This window comes from Cydia fagiglandana, chromosome Z, assembly GCF_963556715.1.
Source record: "Cydia fagiglandana chromosome Z, ilCydFagi1.1, whole genome shotgun sequence".
Taxonomy (NCBI): Eukaryota; Metazoa; Arthropoda; class Insecta; order Lepidoptera; family Tortricidae; genus Cydia; species Cydia fagiglandana.
The window spans coordinates 7,189,403-7,213,491 of NC_085959.1; the positions used below are offsets into that span (position 1 = coordinate 7,189,403).

Genomic DNA, 24,089 nt, shown 5'->3' on the forward strand with positions numbered 1-24,089 from the left:
AGCGACATACTTGTCCTGATCGTAACAGACGCGTTTTGTTAGAGAGTTAGTCTTCTGTACCTAGTACTATTATTTATTCTGTGCTTATACAAAAAGCTATAGTAATAGTCTACAGTGTCTGTACTGACAGCAACAGTTCTCCCATCTCCTCTACAACTATGCAGAGGAGACCCTGGTTTGATCAAACATAAATAGGTACTAATCTATGTTTGATAAAACCAGGGTTGGCACGAACTAACAAGTGAAAGTTGATTCTCCCAGGTATAATTTTAGATTTTTTTTAATAACCAAACACACATTGTGGGTCCGATTCGGATTTTGATATTGATGTACGATAACGATACGTTTAAGATCATCTAACCTGTCAAATTTGACATTTGCGCGATTCTGGAGATACTCTTGAACGATTTCCACAGGATATGACTTAGAGATCCAATTCACATCTAATAGATATATTATCTTACTCTATCTAACGTAAAAGTGACATTGGTTGCCCGAATTGCGCTGCAAAAGAGAACTAGTTGATATCTAAACTATAACGTATCTAGAGTGGATCTAGTACGTGTCGTCTCTTGTGAATATTTTGAAGTTCGAATACGGCAGTTTTATTTTCCTACAGGCCAGCAACGCGGCAGGCAGCGACACAGCCCGCGTGCGGCTCGAGGTGACCGACGAGACGAGCGGGGACGACCCGCCCACCTTCCTGCGGAGGCTGCAGGACCTCACAGTCAAAGTCGGCACCAGGACGAGGTTCCTCGTCGAGATCCTTAGCTCCACTGACTGCAAAGTAAGTTTTGTAACATTACTGCTCATTCCTGTTGCCTCTGGGCTGTGAGCTCAGGGCGATTTTGTCCACAGTTTTAAGCCATTTTGGTCAGCAACGCAGCAGGGTGGGACACAGATTCCACTGACAGCAAAGTAAGTCCAGTTCTCCTCAGGAGAGGGTAATCCTCAGGAGGTCCTCAGGATACTGCTGAGCCTGCCGAAGCCATTAGGCGGGAATAGCCTCACTGCTGAGAGTATGGCCGAGCGTCTTGACTGCCGATAGGACCTCATGGCTCCTCTACACGATGGGCCAGCGCCGGCCACTCCAAAGGACGCAGCCATGCGATAGAATGAGATAGCAATATCACTTGCTCCCTCTAACGCATAAATGCGTCCCTTGGAATGGCCGGCGCTGGCCCGTCGTGTAGAGGAGCCATAAGACTATTACTTACCTCTCTCCAGGCTCAATTTTGCCCTCTTTGTTATACCAGACGACGAAGGCGTCTGTCCACTGTTACTTTTTATGGTGTGTCGTAAGGATAAGGATGGCCCCGAAGCACTGCAGCGCGTCTGAGGGCCTGCCGCGAACCACGTTCGACGTGTTGCCTCGCTGTCACACTTATGTACGAATTTACAAGTGCAACAGAGAGGCAACACGTCGAACGTGGTTCGCGGTAGGCCTTCAGAGCGGCTTCCGTGAAAACCGAAATTCGCAAATTGAGGGGATCTTTCTCTTTTACTCCAATGAAGGCGTAATTAGAGTGACAGAGAAAAATCCCCGCAATTTGCGAACTTCGATTTTCGCGGTTATAGCCCTGGCACTTTCGCCGAGACGAGGGCGTACGACATTAGGATGTGTGAAGAGTCACGTGAGCGCCTCCTGCGTATACTGAATTGATAATAGTTATTTTTACACATCCACATATAGAACACTTTACACATTCACGAGGCACTCTATTTAAAGAGTTCGAATAAACAACATTAATAAACACATTCCAATGTGTATAAACCTAGCTTCAGCCTGTACCCGTACCATGAGTCACCACTGACTGTGTCAATCAAAACTGACATATACGCTAACGTTCTACGTAATTTACTTTTTAAACATCTCGCTAGCACTATACCTAATGCGTAGGGTTGCCATAATTAGTCGGAACTGATAAGGGACAGTGGTATTCTAGAGCGCTTTAAATAAATAAATATTATAGGATATTTTTACACAAATTGACTAAGCCCGATAAGAGCCATATATAATATATAAATACTTAAATAGGTACATAGAAAACAACCATGACTCAGGAACAAATATCTGTATCATCATACAAATAAATGCTCTTACCAGGATTCGAACCTGGGACCATCTGGTTCACAGGCCGTCAAAATACGGGACAAAAACGGGACCGGTAAAAATACGGGACATTATACTTAAATACGGTGACAGTCCCAGTATATACGGGACGTATGGCAACCCTACTCATGCGAGTACGAGCGTGATGCAAAGAAAGTAAGTTACATTCTAGCGTTTATGTCAGTGCCAAACTGGTGGTAGCCACACACTGTATTTGACTCAAGACTCACTAGATTCACTAGTTTTTACTGTAAAAAAGGTAATATTAGTAAGAATAAGATCTCATCAAAAACCAAGTCCCACAAGGCCCAATTTGGACAATGCTTATAAGATGTCAGAGAGATGCGATACGGATCTGTCAGTGTCAGAAGCAATTATTTCAAGCTAAAACGACTCTTTTGACACTGTTAATTAGATCGGTATCGTATCGCTGTGAAATCTTATAAGCCAAGGCTAATCTAATTGGGCCGTAAGCCCTTTACTAGCCTTGGTTTACAAACTATGGCTTGACCGTTTAATAGATAAACCCACACTAACGTGCCTTTCATTATGTAACAGTCACATAAATAACACTATTAATCTATGTAAGCGTAATTGCAAAAAAATTTAACGACTGTGATTTATTTTCTTTTAACTACACTCACTATACTTTTATTTCCGTATACCCATCATTCCGCCATCATTGTTTCTACACACACACACCCACACTAGCTGTAATGTGTATACATACATACCATTACGCTTGAATCACACAATAAACCACTCTACACCGATGACATAACGGTCACGTGCGCGTATTGTGATGTTTGTTCTTCTGTTTTCATGTGTCTTAACGGATGCGTGGAAATAGAATTATGTCATTCGGCTGAATCGTACATTCCTTAGTCCAAGGTCTGAGGGCCCACCGCGAACGAAGTTTTGCCAGGCGTGGCTCACTCCGCGATTTCGTCGCTTTGCTGCAGGTAGCTAAAAGTACATCCGTTCCACACCAATGCTGTATATCATTCGATACCTCTCTATTAATATAGAGGTATGAGTGGCCGTGCCCGCCTTTCGGCTGCGACGGCTGTGGCGGGTCGCTCCCCACCGCGTGGGGAGGTCAGTCGACGTCAATTTGAGGATGTCAGTGCTGCTGGTGTTCCACACCAATTTTGCGGAAAGCCATAAGCCGCGAGTGGCGCTGCCGTCACCTTGCGGCCATATCTGTGCTGATCGTAACAGACGCGTTTTGTTAAGAGTGAGTCTTCTGTACTTAGTACTATTATTTTTATTCTGTGGTTTTGCCTCTTTGTCGCATTTGTAAATTCGTACGTTCGTTATGGTTTATGGTTATCCTTATTCTGACATCTAAAGGGTGAAAATTTAATGCCAGGTTAGGGAGTTCGTATTAGAGATGCAACGGATAGTGTTTTGGCCGGATACCGGATATTCGGCCTGACCATCGGACGAATACTCGGTATCCGGCCGCCGAATATTCGGCCGGCGGAACTGTACCTACCTAATTTGGTTTACTCCGAAATCAAGCAATGTCACTATCCGGTATCGGGCCGGATTTTAAAATAGTGGGCGGATAGGCCGGATACCGGATAGTTACCGAAAAATTCGGTGCATCTCTAGCTCCTATATCGCTACCCCCAAAAACCAATACTTTTCTTACTAGTATTTAATCGCTTCAAGTTAAAAAAAATCCTTACGTAACCTCATCTTTTTCAGGTAACATGGTACCGCAACGAACGCCGTCTACTCGAAGCGGAGCGGGTGTCTCTCGTGCGTGACGGCAACTTCTGGTGCTGCGACGTGGCCTGCGTGAGCGTGGACGACGCTGGACGCTGGACGTGCGCGGCCGAGAACAGAGGCGGGCGGGCGAGCTGCGCGGCGCACCTCAATGTGCTGGGTACATGCCTCATGTTATTCTAGTACGAGTCATGTGCTGGGTACATCACACCCTGGTCTACTCGGGGCGGAGCGGGTGTCTCTCATGCGGGACGGTAACTTTTGGTGCTGCGACGTCGCCTGCGTCAGCGTGGACGACGCTGGACGCTGGACGTGCGCGGCCGAGAACAGAGGCGGGCGGGCGAGCTGCGCGGCGCACCTCAATGTGCTGGGTACATGTGCCTCATGCTATTCTAGTAGTCATGTGCTGGGTACAACACACTTCGGTCTACTCGGAGTGGAGCGGGTGTCTCTCGTGCGTGACGGCAACTTCTGGTGCTGCGACGTCGCCTGCGTGAGCGTGGACGACGCTGGACGCTGGACGTGCGCGGCCGAGAACAGAGGCGGGCGGGCCAGCTGCGCGGCGCACCTCAATGTGCTGGGTACATGCCTCATGTTATTCTAGTACGAGTCATGTGCTGGGTACATCACACCCTGGTCTACTCGGGGCGGAGCGGGTGTCTCTCATGCGGGACGGTAACTTCTGGTGCTGCGACGTCGCCTGCGTCAGCGTGGACGACGCTGGACGCTGGACGTGCGCGGCCGAGAACAGAGGCGGGCGGGCGAGCTGCGCGGCGCACCTCAATGTGCTGGGTACATGTGCCTCATGCTATTCTAGTAGTCATGTGCTGGGTACAACACACTTCGGTCTACTCGGAGTGGAGCGGGTGTCTCTCGTGCGTGACGGCAACTTCTGGTGCTGCGACGTCGCCTGCGTGAGCGTGGACGACGCTGATGGACGCTGGACGTGCGCGGCCGAGAACAAAGTCTTGCGTCAACATACAGTCTTGCGTCGAATGATGATGATGATGAGAGTTCTTTCAAATCTCTTTTGGTTGGGCTTAAGTTTAAAAATATAATTGAAGAAATATGTTTTACCGTATTTTTATAACTTAAATGTTACGTTTATAAATAAATAAATTTTCTATACAATCATAAAATTTCTAGAGTTGCGAAAGCAACTCCATACAAAAATGAGCTGTCATAGGGACTATAGATTCGACACGAGGGGTTATGCATCCCAGCATCTCCACCACTTTTCTTTAAAAAAGTAACACGTCAATTATTTTTATTTAAAAAAAACAGTCTTCAGTAGGGATTCCACCAGTGTGCGGCACAGAGCGGCACAAGTATTCAGTATAAAAATGGTTGAATCGCACAGTGCCGCACTCTGGTGGAACCCCGCCAATATTATGTTTTTGTTTCAGTGCCGAAAGCCTACAAGCGACCGGAGTTCGTGGAGGAACTACGTGCCATCCTGACTGAACAGGGGACTGTGTCATTAGAGTGTAAGGTGGTCGGCGTGCCTACACCGGTGTTGAGGTGGTTTAAGGTCAGTTAACATTACAATACGAGAGGCTCGTGGGGCTACGTGCCATCCTGACTGAACAGGGGACTGTGTCATTAGAGTGTAAGGTGGTCGGCGTGCCTACACCGGTGTTGAGGTGGTTTAAGGTCAGTTAACATTACAATACGAGAGGCTCGTGGAGCTACGTGCCATCCTGACTGAACAGGGGACTGTGTCATTAGAGTGTAAGGTGGTCGGCGTGCCTACACCGGTGTTGAGGTGGTTTAAGGTCAGTTAACAATACACTACGAGAGGCTCGTGGGGCTACGGGCGATCCTGACTGAACAGGGGACTGTGTCATTAGAGTGTAAGGTGGTCGGCGTACCTACACCGGTGTTGAGGTGGTTTAAGGTCAGTTAACAATACACTACGAGAGGCTCGGTGGGCTACGGGCGATCCTGACTGAACAGGGGACTGTGTCATTAGAGTGTAAGGTGGTCGGCGTGCCTACACCGGTGTTGAGGTGGTTTAAGGTCAGTTAACAATACACTACGAGAGGCTCGTGGGGCTACGGGCCATCCTGACTGAACAGGGGACTGTGTCATTAGAGTGTAAGGTGGTCGGCGTGCCTACACCGGTGTTGAGGTGGTTTAAGGTCAGTTAACAATACACTACGAGAGGCTCGTGGGGCTACGGGCGATCCTGACTGAACAGGGGACTGTGTCATTAGAGTGTAAGGTGGTCGGCGTGCCTACACCGGTGTTGAGGTGGTTTAAGGTCAGTTAACAATACACTACGAGAGGCTCGTGGGGCTACGGGCTATCCTGACTGAACAGGGGACTGTGTCATTAGAGTGTAAGGTGGTCGGCGTGCCTACACCGGTGTTGAGGTGGTTTAAGGTCAGTTAACATTACACTACGAGAGGCTCGTGGGGCTACGGGCCATCCTGACTGAACAGGGGACTGTGTCATTAGAGTGTAAGGTGGTTGGCGTGCCTACACCGGTGTTGAGGTGGTTTAATGTAACCAGCAGCACTACACTGATTTTAATTTTATTTCTACTCCGAATCACCAGCTGTTTCGATCCTAATAGGAGAATAAAAGTGTTCCAAGATTTTTATTTCCATTCCGTTAGCATTATTCATAGACTTTGTATGACGGTAACGGAATGGAAGGAACGATAAATTCAATGTATGTACTTATGGAAATTTTGGGCCACCTTTTTTCTCCCGTCTTATGATCGAAAGAGCTTAAGAGTCTTTCGTGTCGATAAACTCCATTATCGATATTTTTCCCATATACTAGTAGACCGCTCCAAGTTTTTTTGTAAGTGAACTGAACATTTGACATATCTTTGACATATTTGACAAAATTGTTGCCATATCGCTGCTTTATTTACCTATCTTATTTCTTTCCCTAACAGGATAGCCGAGAAATCAAAGCGGGCGATGTGTTCGCATTAACAGCAAGCGCAGAAGATCCCACTTCGCTCGGCACATACACTTGTGAAGCCGTCAACTGCATGGGCAGAGCCTACTCTTCATCCAAAGTCCACGTCACGAGAGGCCGCGATGAATCGAGACCGAGTTCTGCGTGAGTATTTTCTCTGTGACTAACACAAACAACTGAAGATTGATTGATAAATTACTAATATTACTTAAGTTCAATGTGGCTAATTCCGTCATAGGCGCTATTCCGTCCACCAGCGTTTTTCTCGAACAACGAACAATATAGATAATTTCGTCGACAAAGCAGTGGTTGCTTTTAGTTTCAGCAATCGAAACCAAAAATGTTTTATTCCTACGATTGAAAATCAAAGATATACCTACCTATACGCTCGTGGACGGAATAGCCCCTACTATGACGCAATTAGCCACATCGACCTTACAGGAATGTAATGTTCGAGGAAAAATCTATTTGTCAGTAAATAGATTAAATTTCGTAATCGAGAATATAGTGCGACATAAAATAGTAGTAATTAAAAATTAAATAAACCTTTTAATTACCATACTAAATAGTTGCCATGTTTAAGCATTTTACGCCAAAAATGTGACAGTTACGTAGGTCTTACGTCTACAATTTCTTGTCGGACTATACCTACCCATAGAGTTAAAAGATTGACAGAAAAAATGTCACGTACAATGTGTGCGCGTAGGCGAGTGCAAGTACGCAATGTGTGCGCGTAGGCGAGTGCAACTACTTAATGTGTGCGCGTAGGCGAGTGCAAGTACGCAATGTGTGCGCGTAGGCGAGTGCAAGTACGCAATGTGTGCGCGTAGGCGAGTGCAAGTACGCAATGTGTGCGCGTAGGCGAGTGCAAGTACGCAATGTGTGCGCGTAGGCGAGTGCAAGTACGCAATGCAAGAACGTATGATGGATTACATGTACCATGTCCAAATATCGTCATGTTTTTATATCTACAACGTGTCCCAAAATTCAACGATAAGCTGGCACCAGAAGATGGACGTGCTCAGGACTACTCGAGGAAATAATATATATCTCAATTTATTATGGAATTATAAAACATTAAAAACTACATGTATTCTGGTATTTTTAGGGTTGTGGTGGATAGCAGTGCTACTTAGGTTGCCGATATAAAAAAAAACTTAAATATTTGAAGAATTGTAGACATGGTCGTTAAAAATACCAATTTAGGGGTGCCGATTTTCATTTTTTTTGCAATTCCATAATTTATTGAAATATACATATTTTTTTTATATTTTTCCTCAAGTAGGTAGTCATAAGAAGGTCCATACTCTGGTGTCAGCTTATCGTTGAATTTTGGGACACGTTGTATATTTACATACTCGTATGTATGATAGTTTGTAAGGTATTTATAAAATGGGCCTTGTTGCCCGAATTAAATTTCTAAATAAAAGAAATAATAATTAGCAACTCTTACTTACTGTACATCGGTGCCCCTCATTATAAAAGGCATAAGGTCCACTGATGTACAGTTAATGGCTCCTCTACACCACAGTACAATCTACACGATGGGCCAGCGCCGGCCACTTCAAGGGACGCATTTATGCGTTAGAGGGAGCAAGTGATATTGCTATCTCATTCTACCGCATGGCTGCGTCCCTTGGAGTGGCCGGCGTTAGCCCATCGTGTATTGAGGAGTCATAACAGTGTGGGCGAGGGTACAACATACCATGTTCAAATATTATTTAAAATCATGACATGATCTTAGCATCGGAAATAGTTATTTACGATACAAGTACCGAAAAGAGGGAATTCGAAACGAGTGGCGATAAATTAAAACTAATTGTTTAAAAAATACTAATATTTAATGCTTATACTAATGTAATTTAATTTTATATGGTAATACTCTGCAATAACTAAATCCAAATACAAGAAATACCGTTTGTACTGAAAGAAAAAAAAAAGATTTTTTATATTTTTTTTGACGGGTAGGGTTACAATATATGTGAAAAGGGCTATTACCAGGGAAAGCAATAGGGCTCTGCCAATGTACTGACAATTTTGTTTCGAGCCCATGCATGCAGCAGTGCTGTAAGAGAGGACAATATGATTTGGACAACGTTTTTGAAAAGTCCGTTTTTTCAGCAATAAAAGTCTCATGCAATTTTATTATACGATCAAAATAAACTACATTAAACGTTCATGTGTAAAATTTATTAAAATAAATAAAATTGTTGCGCGGATCTAGACGAAATCATTTGCATCGGGGCTCGTACAACGTTTTACAGTAAATATCGCCCTTTAAACTTTTGACATACGCACGAAAAATGGTATTTCTCGCACTAGTGCGGAAAAATAGTACCTACCATATGTATGTACTGTAAAAATCTATTCACGTTTTTTTATGTCTTCGTTTTCCACAGCGTCACCCCTGAGCCGCCTCCGATCTTCACCAAAGAGCTCGAAGACCAGTTCGTCAAGATCTGCGAACACCTTACACTAAGCTGTCACATCGTCGTACCACCTTGGCCTAGAAGCGTCGTCTGGTATAACAAAGAGGGCAAAATTGAGCCTGGAGACAGGTAAATAGTCTTACACATTACATACAGGATGATTTCGGGGTCGTGGAGCAAGAGAGCCAGACATCATACAGATTCCAAAGATGAGCCTAATGATGTTGTTAATTATTGTTTATCACCAATAATGATGATTATTTTCCAGATGACAAGTAGGAAAAAATATTTTTGCATACAATTTGTTGACCCTACTTAATGTGACGTCTTGTCGCTTTCCATACAGCGTATGTCAAAAGTCATAGGGTGACCATAATTACTTAGTATAACATTAATTTTACTTGAAAAATAAGAATAATTAATGTAATTATCTTTTAATCAAATACTACCATATGATAATGTGGATCATTTACAGAATATCAGAAAATGGTTCTGGATCACAACCCAGAAATCACCCTGTATACAATCTTATCGAATGCCTTGGTCCTATCATACAAAGTTTTCGAGCTCGCGATATTTCGACGCAGTTATAGCTCCTCTACACGATGGGCCAACGCCGGCCACTCCAAGGGACGCATTCATGCGTTAGAGGGAGCAAGTGATATTGCTATCTCATTCTATCGCATGGCTGCGTCCCTTGGAGTAGCCGGCGCTGGCCCATCGTGTAGCTTTAGCTTAGTGACCCAAAGATGGACACGTAACGTAAACAAATGAATTTTAAACATGGGGGCCACTTTTGGGGGGTAAATGAGAGAGTTAAAAAATTAAGCTTTTCAAACTATATCGTAACAAATGAAAGAGCTCATTTTGAGAATTTCAAATATATATTTTATAGGTTAGAAGTTATTTAAGAAAACAGGTAAAATAATTTTTAAGAAAAAAAAACCGACTTCCATGGGGGCCGATGAAAGATTATTGTAGATGGTACACTATGTAGAAAAGGAGGTAAAACCACCCACTTTTCTACTAGCATTTCGCTTCTGTATAATGGCTCCTCTACAGGATGGGCCAACGCCGCCCACTCCAAGGGTCGCAGCCATGCGGTAGAATGAGATAGCAATATCACTTGCTCCCTCTAACGCATAAATGCGTCCCTTGGAGTGGCCGGCGTTGGCCCATCGTGAAGAGGAGCCATGAGGGTCGTAGTTCTAGCCTAACCTAACCGACTCCTCAGACAGCAGTTCGGATCTGTGCGGATCGCAGTTCGAACCTAATCAAACCCACTTTTCAAGTAGCATTTCGTTTCTGTAAGGCTCGCAGTTCTAACCTAACCTAATCCTTGTTCGGTTCTGTGAGGATCGCAGTTCAAACCTAACCTAACCCACTTAATGGCGCATGCCGTACGGTGTACGGGGGTTTAAGCGGGAGGAGCAGGTAAGATTGGCATCATCGTACTTTATACCTACATTAATTTTATGGTAGATAATCATAGTTGTTTATTTAGTTAAGGTATCATAGTGGTTTTCTGGGTCAAGGTCCGGGTCCGAGACCGGGTCCGAGTCCGGGTCCGAGTCCGGGTCCGAGTCCGGGTCCGAGTCCGGGTCCGAGTCCGGGTCCGAGTCCGGGTCCGGGTCCGAGTCCGTCGTGTCCGGGTCCGAGACCGGGTCCGAGTCCGGATCCGAGTCCGGGTCCGAGTTCGATTCCGAATCCGTGTCCGAATCCGGATCCGAGTCTAGGTCCGCGTCCGAACCGGATCCGGGTCTGAACCGAATCCGGGTATGAGTCCGAGTCCGGGTCCCAGTCCAAGTCAAAATCGAAATTCGTAATTACCAAACGTGTACCATGCGTCATTGAAGAGTTCTGTTCTGGTCATCATCAGCAGTTCCACTTCATCAAATGCGACAGTTTTTAATGTAAATACTTGATTTTATGATGAAAATACAAAAAAATCTATACGTATGCCTTTAATATTTGAGGAGTTCCCTCGATTCCTTATGGATCCCATCATCAGAACTCGAGCTTGACAAAAATGTGGCTTAAAAACTTAACTTGCTTAACGAACATAACGAAAAGGAAAAATCGCCAAACGTGAACTATGCGTCGTTTAAGAGTTCTGTTCTGATCATCATCAGCAGTTCCACTTCATCAAATGCAACAGTTTTTAATGAAAATGCTTGATTTTCTGATGTAAATACAAAAATCTCTATACGCATGCCTTTAAGATTTGAGGAGTTCCCTTGATTCCTCATGGATCCCATCATCACAACTCGAGCTTGACAAAAATGTGGCTTAAAAACTTAACTTGCTTAACAAACATAACGACGAGGACAAATCGCCAACCGTGAACTATGCGTCGTTGAAGAGTTCTGTTCTGATCATCATCAGCAGTTCCACTTCATCAAATGCAACAGTTTTTAATGAAAATGCTTGATTTTCTGATGTAAATACAAAAATCTCTATACGCATGCCTTTAAGATTTGAGGAGTTCCCTTGATTCCTCATGGATCCCATCATCAGAACTCGAGCTTGACAAAAATGTGGCTTAAAAACTTAACTTGCTTAACAAACATAACGAAGAGGACAAATCGCCAACCGTGAACTATGCGTCGTTAAAGAGTTCCGTTCTGATCATCATCAGCAGTTCCACTTCATCAAATGTTACTTTTTTGGGTGTATATGCTTGATTTGTTGATAAAAACCCAAAAGTCACTATATGTATGCCTTTAAGATTTGAGGAGTTCCCTCGATTTCTCATGGATCCCATCATCAGAACTGGGTTTTGACAAAAACGGGACCAATCTGTATGCATATACATTCAATCAAAAAAAGAATTTTCAAAATCGATCTAGTAATGACGGAGATATGGAGTAACAAACATAAAAAAAAATAAAAAAAATAAAAAAAATAAAAAAAAACATACAACCGAATTGATAACCTCCTTCTTTGAGATTTGGAAGTCGGTTAAAAATACCATTCTCCATCTCCGAAACTACTGGGTCTAAACTTTTGAAAAAACACACAAAATAGTTCTTTACGTAGGTATAGATGACAGGAAAACCTATTAGAAATGTGCAGTTAAGAGTGAGTCGGCCTTAATGGCTCCTCCATACGTTGGGCCAACGCCGGCCACTCCAAGGGACGCAGCCATGCGGTAGAATGAGATAGCAATATCACTTGCTCCCTCTAACGCATAAATGCGTCCCTTGGAGTGGCCGGCGTTGGCCCATCGTGTAGAGGAGCCATAATGTACGGAACCCTTGGAACGCGAGTCCGATTCGCACTTGACCGGTTTTTTTCAGGTACCATGTAACAGAAGACGGTGTAGGCGGCTACCTGCTAGAAGTACAGTCAGCCGAGTGGCCCGATGCGGGCGAGTGGAAGTGCGTGGCCACCTCGGCGGGGGGCAGGGTCGGCATATCCACCTGCCATGTCGTCATGGATGGTAAGACTTTACCTACACTTTTTTTATGGTTCCTCTACACGATGGGCCAGCGCCGGCCACTCCAAGGGATGCAGCCATGCGGTAGAATGAGATAGCAATATCACTTGCTCCCTCTAACGCATAAATGCGTCCCTTGGAGTGGTCGGCGTTGGCCCATCGTGTAGAGGAGCCCTTAAATGTTCTTTGCGTTATTGTAAATTAATATTTCAAAATTTGGATAGCCGCTGTCTCGGACTTCGCTAATGTAGATATGTACAGATGTAGCGCACTGCATAATTCTGTGTCCCTAGTGGAAAAAAGGTATAAAGTAGGCCACTGACGAGCCTTCCAAATGGATGCCGTTACAAAGAATTCATCCAAATGGACGGCATCCTAATATTAAACATTGTACGTTTTTGACATTCACGGACCGATTTTGGATTGCAGCCACGCTATTTGGACTGTTGGAAGGCTCGTCAATGGCCACCTTAAGTCTCGGGCACAGTTGTTAAAGGGTGTAAGTTCCAAGTAACACCTGTGCCCTTTCACTCCTAAGCTGCGTGAGACATGTACCCTTTTTCACTAGGGCCACAGAATTGTTTTCCATCGTATTTTCTCGATAACGTTCGTGTTTGTCATGCTACTACAGTCAATGTCAGTACTTTTTGTACCGAGACTGACTGAAATAGCAAGACTACATCTGTACGCAGCGTGGAGTGCGGCACTCCTCAAACTTCCACAATTGTTCTGGAACAAAAAGTTTACTTAAAAAGTCACTAAATGAAAATCTTTTGGGACGATGTCGAATGGTACCCGATATTCATGAATTAGTATTAGTAGTTTGTGTTACAAGGGATCAAAATTATATATTTCCGTCAAGGGCGTACCTACATTGAATCCTGATTCTAAAGTAGAATCCTGAGCGTAATGAGGGTTTCAAGTGTTAACGCCCAAGACGAAATAACTTTGATACCGTGTGACACATACTGCTTTTCACATAAACTATGATTAAAGTAAAAAAATCTTAGTGTTGACACAATCCGTTGCTTAAACAGATTAATTCAGCTAAAAAAATAATAGTGCTAGAACAGAAAAGTGTTACTTTGATCCCTCCTAGCAGGTAAGAAAAGTGCCACTTTGATCACTCCTTGCAGGGAAGAAAAAGCCCTTTTCCGAATAGGTGATGTGAAAAAATATTTTTCTACCCGGTTGGAACCATTCTATAAATTACGTCCTATTGCTAAGAATAGGTATTCTGCTCGTCTGTAATTATATAATAATAATAATGCCGATCCCTAGTAATAATTTGATTATTTTTACCATATTTGTATTAGCCATGAAAAACGTTGTCGCCCTGCCTGACACTGTTTGTATAGTCTGCAATAGACTGAAAGATTGATGATTATTTGTACCAACAGTTCCGAAGAACTACCGGAAGCCACGTTTCATGGAGAACCTCCAGGCGGTGCTCACGGACGAGGGTCTGGTATCCTTCGAGTGCAAGGTGGTCGGCTTCCCAACCCCAGTGCTGAGCTGGTTCAAGGATGGCCAGGAGCTGAAGCCAGGAGATGTTTACCAACTGACAGGTATACTAATCATCAGAATATTTATCATATAGGTAATATGCTTAGTTCGGGCAAAGTCGATCTATGTAAGATTGTCCCCCAAATATATATCAGGGATGTTGCGAATATCCGCATCCGCAACCGCGGAACTTCCGCATCTGCATTCCGCATCCGCATAAAATCGATGCGGAGCTTAATGGGATTGCGGATGTGGAACAGGTCGGTACAGGAACGTCTTAGCAGCGGCGTTGGTGCTAGGCAATTTCGTCATTATCTATAACGAACCTATAACGAAATCGTCCAGATCCAGAAAAGTCAGCCAAGTTACTGTTTTTTAAATATAACGCACCATGGGGGCAAGAATATGGATTGTTGCTCAAATACTAAACTATTCGTTTTTAGGGTTCCGTACCCAAAGGGTAAAACGGGACCCTATTACTAAGACTTCGCTGTCCGTCCGTCCGTCCGTCTGTCACCACGCTGTATCTCACGAACCGTGATAGCTAGACAGTTGAAATTTTCACAGATGATGTATTTCTGTTGCCGCTATAACAACAAATACTAAAAACAGAATAAAATAAAGATTTAAATGGGGCTCCCATACAACAAACGTGATTTTTGACCAAAGTTAAGCAACGTCGGGAGTGGTCAGTACTTGGATGGGTGACCGTTTTTTTTTTTGCTTTTTTTTGTTTTTTTTTGCATTATGGTACGGAACCCTTCGTGCGCGAGTCCGACTCGCACTTGCCCGGTTTTTTTTAAATAAAAATTAGTAACATGTACCTATAATATTAGCGTTTTTTAAGTACCTAATCTTGAAATCCGAATCCGTATCCGCGGATATAAGCCTTTAGCTATCCGCATCCGCGGATGTCAAAAAATCTGCATCCGCAACATCACTGATGATATATATTTATAATTTCAATCCCTAACTGATTTTTTTTCCAGGCACAAACTCCCTAGGTTCCTACTGCTGCATCGCCCGCAACTGCATGGGTCAGGCCAGCAGTTCGGCCGAGCTGACGGTAGAAGACATCCAGAACCAGCTGAACGAGGAAGAGAGGCTCCAGCTGTTCACGAAACACCAGGCGCCCAAGTTCGTCCAGGGCTTGCAGAGTGCTGAGGCGCGGATTGATGAGCCATTCCATTTTACTATTAAAGGTATGGGACTCTTCTTCGGTATTCTCCACCACTGGAATATTTGCAACAAATGCCCAATAATAAGTTAAAAACACTGTTTAATGGTGGTGAAAAAAGCGGTGGTGGTCGAGTGAATATGACGTCATGACGCCCGACTTTCAATCCAGAGGTCGCGGGTACAAATCCTGGCTCGTACCAATGAGTTTTTCGGAATTCAAAAAATCATTTGATATTTACCACTAGCTTTCCAGTGAAGGAAAACATCGTGAGGAAACCTGCTTATAGTCAGCAGCAGAAGTTGCTAAGGGTCAGGTGTTCAAAATGATCTTGACGCGACTTTATTGTTAAGAGAATAAAAGCGTGTCAAGGTAATTTTGAACACCTGGCCGCGTAGCCAAAATGCCAATCGCTTACGCTCCGTAGCGATCGAAACGCAACTGTCACTGTCGCACTAATATGGAAGAGTGATAGAGAGACATAATGCTTTTCGTTGTCGAAGCGATAGCGATTGTCCCCTTGGCTAGGCCGGCTGACCCGCTTAGCAGCTTCCGCTGCTGACTGTACATCTGCGAAGAAATTCAAAAGGTGTATGTAAAGTCCCCAATCCGCAGTGGGCTAGCGTGGGGATTATAGCTCAAGCCCTCTCGTGCATGGGAGGCCCAGCAGTAGGTAGGTAGTATATAGGCTGAATTATTTTAACAATGTTTTTTTGACTTTTGGCAAACAACCACAGGGACTGTAACGGTCTGTGTTGAAACCCGTGTTTACGACTGTTTGGGAGTTTGCGAGGTAATTCAAAAATCGCCATTGTTGCAGTTGCCATTCCACCCGAGCCGACGGTCCTGTGGTACCGAGACGACCAGCCCGTGGACGAGTCCCCCCGCTGCCACCTCGCCAAGGAGGACCGAGGCATCTTCACCCTCGACATCAAAAACTTGGAGTTCCTCGACCAGGCCGAGTGGAAGTGCGTCGCCATGAACGAATTCGGTCACAGCGTCACCTCCTGCTTCCTAAAACTGATCATCCCTAGACACTTTAAGAAACCAAGATTCTTGGAGAACCTTCAAGCTATTCTCTCTGAGGAAGGCGCTGTGAACTTAGAGTGCAAGGTCATTGGTGTACCGCAACCTGTCCTCAAGTGGTATAAGGACGGCGAAGAGCTGAAGCCTGGGGATATACACAGAATCATATCTGGACAGGATGGTACTTGTTGTTTAGGAACATACACTTGTGAAGCGCAGAATTGTATGGGAATCGCCGCCAGCTCCGCCTCGCTTCTCGGCTTCGACGACTCAATGAAGGCCAAGAAGAAAATAGCAGACGAACAAGCATTGCAAAGAAATTTGTCGCTTAGTACGATACACGAAGAACGAACCTCGCAGATGTACGATACCCCGGTGGGAGATATAACTCTTGACGATAAAGGAGAGATTTCATTTTCGTTTGATGGAAAAGAAGTCTCCGTATCGTTGTATGAGACCCCGGATTTAACTGAAGAAGAAGCACTTCAAATAGTCGAGATGTATGCTGATCAGCTATCCGAAAATGTTACTGAACATAATGTAGTCGAGCTGCCACCGCTTAGGTTTGTAAAAGAAACATCAACTTCAGGCAATCTGCTCATGGAAGCTATCATAATTGATGTGTCTCCAGAATACTTTGCATCGCCTGAAGAAGATTTAAGAACGGAAGCCGATGTAGAAGATATTTCAATAGCTGATGAAAATGGCGCACCTCAACTATCATTAGACACAGATTTAGGCGAAGACTATTTAGAAAAAACAATGGCTCTATTATCAGATGAAAAGTCTGATGTGCCTAAAAAGACAACTAGAAAGAAGTCAGATTCTCTAAGAAGTGGAGAAGATTTTTTCAGTTTATCTCGAGAACAATCAATCTCTGAAGATAAAAGAGATGATGATACGCAAGTTATGTCTGAAAGTGATTTGGCTAGTTTTGCCAGCGCACGAAGTTACGGTAAACATAAATCTAAATCTTCTCGACGATCAATTGATGATGGTAGAGAATCGTCAGAAACGAAGACCATTCTACATAAATTTGATGTAGAAGAGGGTAGGGAAGTTAAATCTGAAATGAAAGAAATCAAGACCGAAATACAAGAAACTGAACAGAAAAGAGCTGAGACGGAAACCCCTGTAATGAAGCCAAAGCGAGAACGGCGAAGTAGTCGGGGTTCTCGACGCTCTAGCTCAGGTAGCGAGAAATCTTATAGCAAGGCTAGAGAAGAGCTGTTACAAGTAAGAGCAGACTTAGAGCCCAAACCTAAAATGACGGATGAAGAATTCAAGAGCAAAGTTACTGAAGTTAGTTCAACAATATCTAAGGTTATTAATGATATACAAATCATTGAACGAGATATAATATTGAAATCAGAGTTAATGTCATCAGCTGCTACAGCTTCAAGAAGTTTAGAGATCATAAGCAGTCTGATAACCCCTTTATCTGAAATACACAGTATATCAGAGGCTGCCAAGGAATCTCTACAAGCTAAAGAAGCTACTACTATATTCAACAATCTTCCTCAATCGATGAAAGCTTTACAGCAATCCCTAACAATAGTTGAAAAATGTATCGATGTGGAAAGCGAAAACAAGACTCTAGTAAAGAAAACATGTGTGGCATTTATAGAGACCTGTGGAAACGAACTTCAAAAAGTTATGTCGGATATTAACTCCGTCACCTTGACAGACTATCTACAGGCAGACGAAAGCGTAATAAGAGAAATTCAAACTTTAACCAAAGAAATGACAAACGTTGTAAAGTATTCATCAGATACTATTAAAACAAGAAACCTTTTGAGCGAAGCAAGTGAAATAAAGACGGAAGAAACATCAATAGACGCAAAACACCTTAAAGACACTCAAAAAGCTGTGTTTGAGTTAAGAAGCCCCGTTAACTCCTTACTCTGCATAGCTGAGAGTGCAGAAAGTGGAAAAATGATTGATATAACGAAAATAAAAAATAGTGAAGTAATACTTAATGACATGTCTGCCTCGATACAAGACTTACAAGTAGCTTTAGAGCAGATAGAGTCATTATCAGTTAAAGAATCAACGACCTCGTTAAACAAGTACAATACGGAAATAATTGAAACAGTTATGGATTCCGTTCTAAAACTGAGGATATCATTTGAACAGTTGTCAACGGAAACAAGAAGTGAAGACGATAAGCTAGTTTTGAAACAGTCTTTAACATCTATAAAACAGAATTTAAGTGAGATTTCAACACACATTGATAAAATAGAGAGTAATGTTGGTAGATTCGATATCCTACAAAGCGACAATAAACTGGAAGTCTTACAAAAAATGGCTCAAATACTTATAGCATTAGAAAATAATTTACCTCGTCTTGAATCTTTACCAGATGTCAAGCTACATTTGGACGTATTCCATAAAAACTTAACAAAAGTTTTGGAAAATGTAATTGAAAGTAATGAAGCAAAGAAATATTTCTCTTTGACAGAAATATGTGATGTTGTTAACAGAGTAAACGCAGCCATAAAAACTATAGATTCGGACAGCATATTGTCTTTGGCAAGTCTCAATAATACGATGAGGATAGTCCAAGATCACTTTATTAATAATATATTTGAATCCGAGCTAAATTGTGCTATATTGAGCAATATCAGTGATGTGTTGGTGAATATACAAGAAGCTATTAATCAAGCTGATGTAGTCAGCTTACACATTGACTCGGAACATATTATTACACAAGATATTTCGTCGTACGAAACTGGTAAAGCCGTTGTTGCTTTAGAGCGTATAGAACACACCATAGCAGCTATAAATAAAGTTAAATCTCTTGAATGTGCACAAGAACTAAAAGACGCCATTACACCAGTTCTAGAAAATGTATGTCCAGTTTTAGAAGAGCTTAAGCGAAGCGTAGCATCCATTGCTTCAGGACAAGTTGAACAGGATGAAAATGTTTCTGAGATGTCAGATGTGCAGTCAGTAGTGCAGACTTTAGCCACGCCTCTCTGTGAACTTAATGAAAATATTATGGTAATAAATCAAACAATAGTAGAACATATTGAGAGCTTGAAAGAAAATAGTGAAGTCTTTGTAACAGTTGCAGAACCTTTACATGAATTGCACACAACACTTGAGACATTACAGCAAGTTGTTATATCGCAATACGGAGAAGATGTGACGCCATATGAAGTAAGTGTGAACATGGCAAATGCTGTTCAAAATCTTCACAGCTGTATTGTAATGATCCGTGAACAAGGTGGCGTAGAAATTGCTGACGAAATGTCGACTCTAGAAGACATATCGGGCATAAAAACAACTGCTGATACTTTACCTTCAGACCGGTTAGTATTACCTGAAGCTGCAGAAACAACCGCCGAGCATGCAGTTAGTTCTTTACACCAAGACATTGTACCTTCTGCTACAGCTCAAGCGTTACAGTCTTTAAATGATCACATCACAGTTTTACAGAATCCTGATGTAATTGATGCTTTGGACACATTATCCGAAGTTAGCGATTACTCAAGCTTAAAATCTGTTGCGTTAGGCTTAGGAGAGCTTCATTCTGGCATACAAGAAATCTTGCATCCCGTTATTTTGGAGACTTCTGATGAAATGGCTCACTTAAATACGTCGAAGTTAATGGCAATTGCAGAACCTATGCAAGACTTACAGCAATGTTTGTCTGTACTAGATGTTACTAATATACCAATATACGAACACATTCTTGAATTGGCATCAGACAAAATACATTCCGTTTTTCAAAATATCGCAGAATTCAAAGAAAATCTCGACAAATGTATTCATGCCGTATTCCCTGCGATGGAGACTGCCGATAAAACAATTGAAATATCAAATAAGGTCGAAAGTTTACGCGCTGTGTGTGAACATCTGAAGGATATAATTGAAAATACCAAGGCTATATCAACTGAAGCACCAGTTAAAGAAGAGGTTATTGCTCTTGAAGAGACAGTAAACAACTTACTAGATGCGACAGACGTGTCTAAGGGAATAAAGATAGAACAAGTGAAATCAGTTACTCAAGAACTTTATGAAAATGTAATTAACGTACAAGAAGAACTTATTCAGTTTACATCTCAGGCGCCAGAAAAATTAGCCCAGGAAGCAAACCTGATACAAGTTATAGATAAAGTTGAACGAAACATAGCTGTTTTAGAAGAATATGATTTTGTTGATTTATCAAGAGCTTCCGATATGTCGTGCGCTTCGCCCCAGATAGCTCTTGAGATAGAAACAGATGCACTGATACAAATGGATGATGTAGTGCAATGCGCTGTCGGTATTATTCAAGATTCAAGTAATGAAACACCCGTAGCCGACTTGATGATGGTAGAAGACTTCTTCAAAAACTGTAAAAATGAGTTTGCTCTGCTTCGGTGTTTGCTGACTAAAAAGCTGAGCCATAAGAGGATCATACGGCTATTGCAGGAATTTAATGCTTTAAAACAAACTATCAACGATTTTAAAGTAAAACAAAATGAACTCCACCTAGCAGAAGATATTAGTAACTCTCTTAATACATTTTTTGGCTATTGCAATGAATCCCTGAACAGCGTTAAAGATTCACTCATTATGATAGTTGATTCGCAATCTGATTTACTTTTCAAGGCACCTATTACTAAGCTTGATGCTACAAGAGAGGTTCTGAGTGAAATTCTTGCAAGCAGTAAATTTACATCTTTGGAAGATGTAGCCCAACGGTTTGTCAATATTATAGAGATTGCGAAGCCTTGTCTGCAGACAGTCGAAACTGTCATCCATGAAGAAATTAAATTTAATGCAACAGTTGTTGAAGATAAGGCTTTACTGGCGGCGATGGACGATGCAGAAACATTTATAGAAGAACAAATACTAACCAAGTCTGAGCTCACAGTAGAATCTAGAGAAATATTACAAAAAATTTTAGACTGCATTCAGAAACACCACGATTATAAGGATGCCACAGGCACGGGTAAAACGCTCATACTCCTTAAGTGTCTCGCTGAGTGTTCTGATATTTTGCAAGAAAATATGTCGGAGTCCAAACTAGAAACAAAAGAACACAAATTCGAAGATACAGCCTTAAAAAATGTGCTAGCAGAGATGTTGGCTCCTCTTCAAGCATTGCATCATCAACTCCTGAATATACAGGAGCAAGTATCAACTGGAATGGAAGATGAAGTGGTGTCAGTTGATCTAACCTCAACAGAATCATTTGCACAAGCCATGGGTGAAATACAACAAGATATAAAACAGTTAGAACAGCACGTGTCAGAGGGCACTGTAGTCGATAGCGCTGAAAAGACAATGATATTGGAACTGGATAAAGAAATTCATACAATACAAGACAGTATAAATTCCATTGAAAATGTTACAAGTGAAGAGAAGGAAAAGGTTTCCAAGCCGATGGCGGAAATAGAAAAATCTTTGAAAACGTTGCTGGAGACGGAGAGTAAGGCAGCGGCAAAGGGTACGTACTCGTATTATTTTATGAATATCATTGGTAAATCTCCTATTACAAACCTCTTGAACTATCTTCCAATTTGTCCTTTGTAGCTAGTGATGACTTCTACCTTAGTTATATTAAAAACGTTCGTCAGAAAATAGTTATTTACAGTACATATGGTCCTATTATCCCACACTAGTGCGTAAAAGAGCACTTTTCGTGCATATGTCAAAAGTTTAACGGGCCATATGTACTGTAAAACGTTGTACGAAACACGTGCGAATAGGTAATTCGCAACTCGTGTCGTGTAAAAAAGGTGACTGGACAATTAACTGAGCAAACAATAAATAGACTGGGTAATATTAAGTCCATAATATTAAGCTATGTATATTTTGGTGAATTACTCACAAACACCATGTTTTTTAATATAATATATATTGGTAAAAAACTATACTATATCCCTATAAATACTATTGTCATCCGCCGAGGAAATAGTGCGGGGGTCTCCATACAACGACCCGCTAAATTAACTGTCTTGTCGAACGTTTTTTACATTAAAAACAACTATTCTAATTGCCAAAACTGACTTACTTTGTAGATATAAATTCCAATATTGACTCATTGGAATGCGCCTTAGATCGGTTTTTGACTATTAATAACGATCTTACCGACGTATTAACTTCAATAACTGGGCTTGACTTCAAAGAATTAATTGATATTGCACGAAAAATAAAATGCATTGAATCAAAAGATGACAATAAATTGATTGAAAATAAAACTGAGATCATATCCAAATTGATAACAATACTTTCAAAATTTGATTGGCTCAATGAAAGTTCTAAAAATAACGATGATAGATTGAAAGATGTATTTTTGACAACATACCAACTGTTGAAATACTTACAAGTAGATAATGAACAATACGAAGCCAAAAAAGGTAAAATCATAAGTGTGTTTGCTTTGCAAAATGAGATCGGCTTCTACACATACGCTAATAGCTTTTTTCAACTGATTTTATACCGTTGAAAACTGAAAACAACGTTTTGACAGATTTGGCTTTGTATATAATTTGGCATTTTTCGCGTTTTTTACGAGCATTGTACTGAAGATATGAAAACAGTCCTATCCTATCATTTTTACAGAGCGGTTACAAAAGTAAATTTAAAACCCTAATTTTAGTGACCCTCGTTGCAATAAAATATTAAAATTTTATTTTGCAGATAAGACTCCTGACTTGCTCCAAAGTGTCGACAAATGTATCGAACTCATTGAAATTGTTGAAGAAATATCAACCATCATGAACATTGATAATGTTAATGAATCTGCAAAACTTGCTCATGAATTACGTGAAAGTGTAGTCAGTAGTCAAGTTGAACAACTGGATGCCACGAAGGAGCTTATTGAAGAAAGTAGAGAGATAAGTATGCAACAAGCTATTATAGCTTTAAAATTAAAAGACGCGCTCACGTCTATCCAAGTGCAAGTTATAGAGAGTACAAAGGAGTTAGAGCCTGAGCTTAAAAATCAGGTTGTACTGCGAATCGAGCAAGCTGCTGAACAGTTACAAGATTTAGTCACACTGGCAGAAGTTCAAGCCGAGGAACCTAAACCAATCGAAGTTTCTGCCGAATCAAATAAAACTGATACGGAAACAAGGGAAGGTAAATTTCCAGTCGAACAAATTGTAACAAATGTGACTGAAGATGTAAAAACCGAGACGGCTATTATTTCTGAAATAAAACAATCAGATGAAGCTAAAGGAGTTGAAGAAATGATTATGGAACAAGTTGACAATGAAAAAGCTCGTCAAGTTGAAGAAGATTCACAGGAAGTATTAGAAAAGACCCAAGTGGCAGATGAAATAGAGGTATCTCAAAAATTGGACCCAGCTGAAGAAATAAAACCAGCACCAGTGATTGGTGAGATTTTCGAAATTATAACGACAGAACAACTTTCAACAATTGAAACTTGTGTTTCAATTATTATTGAAGGTAAAACTGACCAACTTGTTACAGAGCCTGAGAATGGTAAATTAGTTGAGGAAGAAAAAGAAGCAGCTGCCATAGAAGAAAAGAAAACGGTGGTATCTGCAGTTGGTAAGTTACACATTATTTACTGGGTGGAGCCTGTAATAGGAGCAAAAAATTAAAATGTAGGCTGTACTCCTCAAACAGATCAACATTTGCTCAACGACTTTTAAAATAACTTGTGTTTGATTTTTATTACACTTTAAAGTTTATCTAAGGCACAATGTAAATTTTGTTATGTTCAAAGCGTGACCAACAACGTCAAATTACAATGATGATAGCCTCCAT

At 41.8% G+C, this 24,089-nt stretch overlaps 1 protein-coding gene across 1 annotated transcript in view; it reads left to right on the top strand.

Moving 5' to 3' along the window:
• LOC134679277 (titin homolog) overlaps positions 1-24,089 on the top strand; it is a 96,871-nt gene that overhangs the window by 16,754 nt on the left and 56,028 nt on the right. The window contains exons 3-13 of the mRNA XM_063538172.1: positions 620-787; positions 3,827-4,007; positions 5,254-5,378; positions 6,756-6,925; positions 9,181-9,339; positions 12,510-12,652; positions 14,050-14,217; positions 15,145-15,357; positions 16,153-21,798; positions 22,373-22,711; positions 22,995-23,870. Of these exons, the coding sequence (XP_063394242.1) occupies positions 620-787; positions 3,827-4,007; positions 5,254-5,378; positions 6,756-6,925; positions 9,181-9,339; positions 12,510-12,652; positions 14,050-14,217; positions 15,145-15,357; positions 16,153-21,798; positions 22,373-22,711; positions 22,995-23,870 (8,188 nt within the window). The remainder of the gene's footprint in view (positions 1-619; positions 788-3,826; positions 4,008-5,253; positions 5,379-6,755; positions 6,926-9,180; positions 9,340-12,509; positions 12,653-14,049; positions 14,218-15,144; positions 15,358-16,152; positions 21,799-22,372; positions 22,712-22,994; positions 23,871-24,089) is intronic.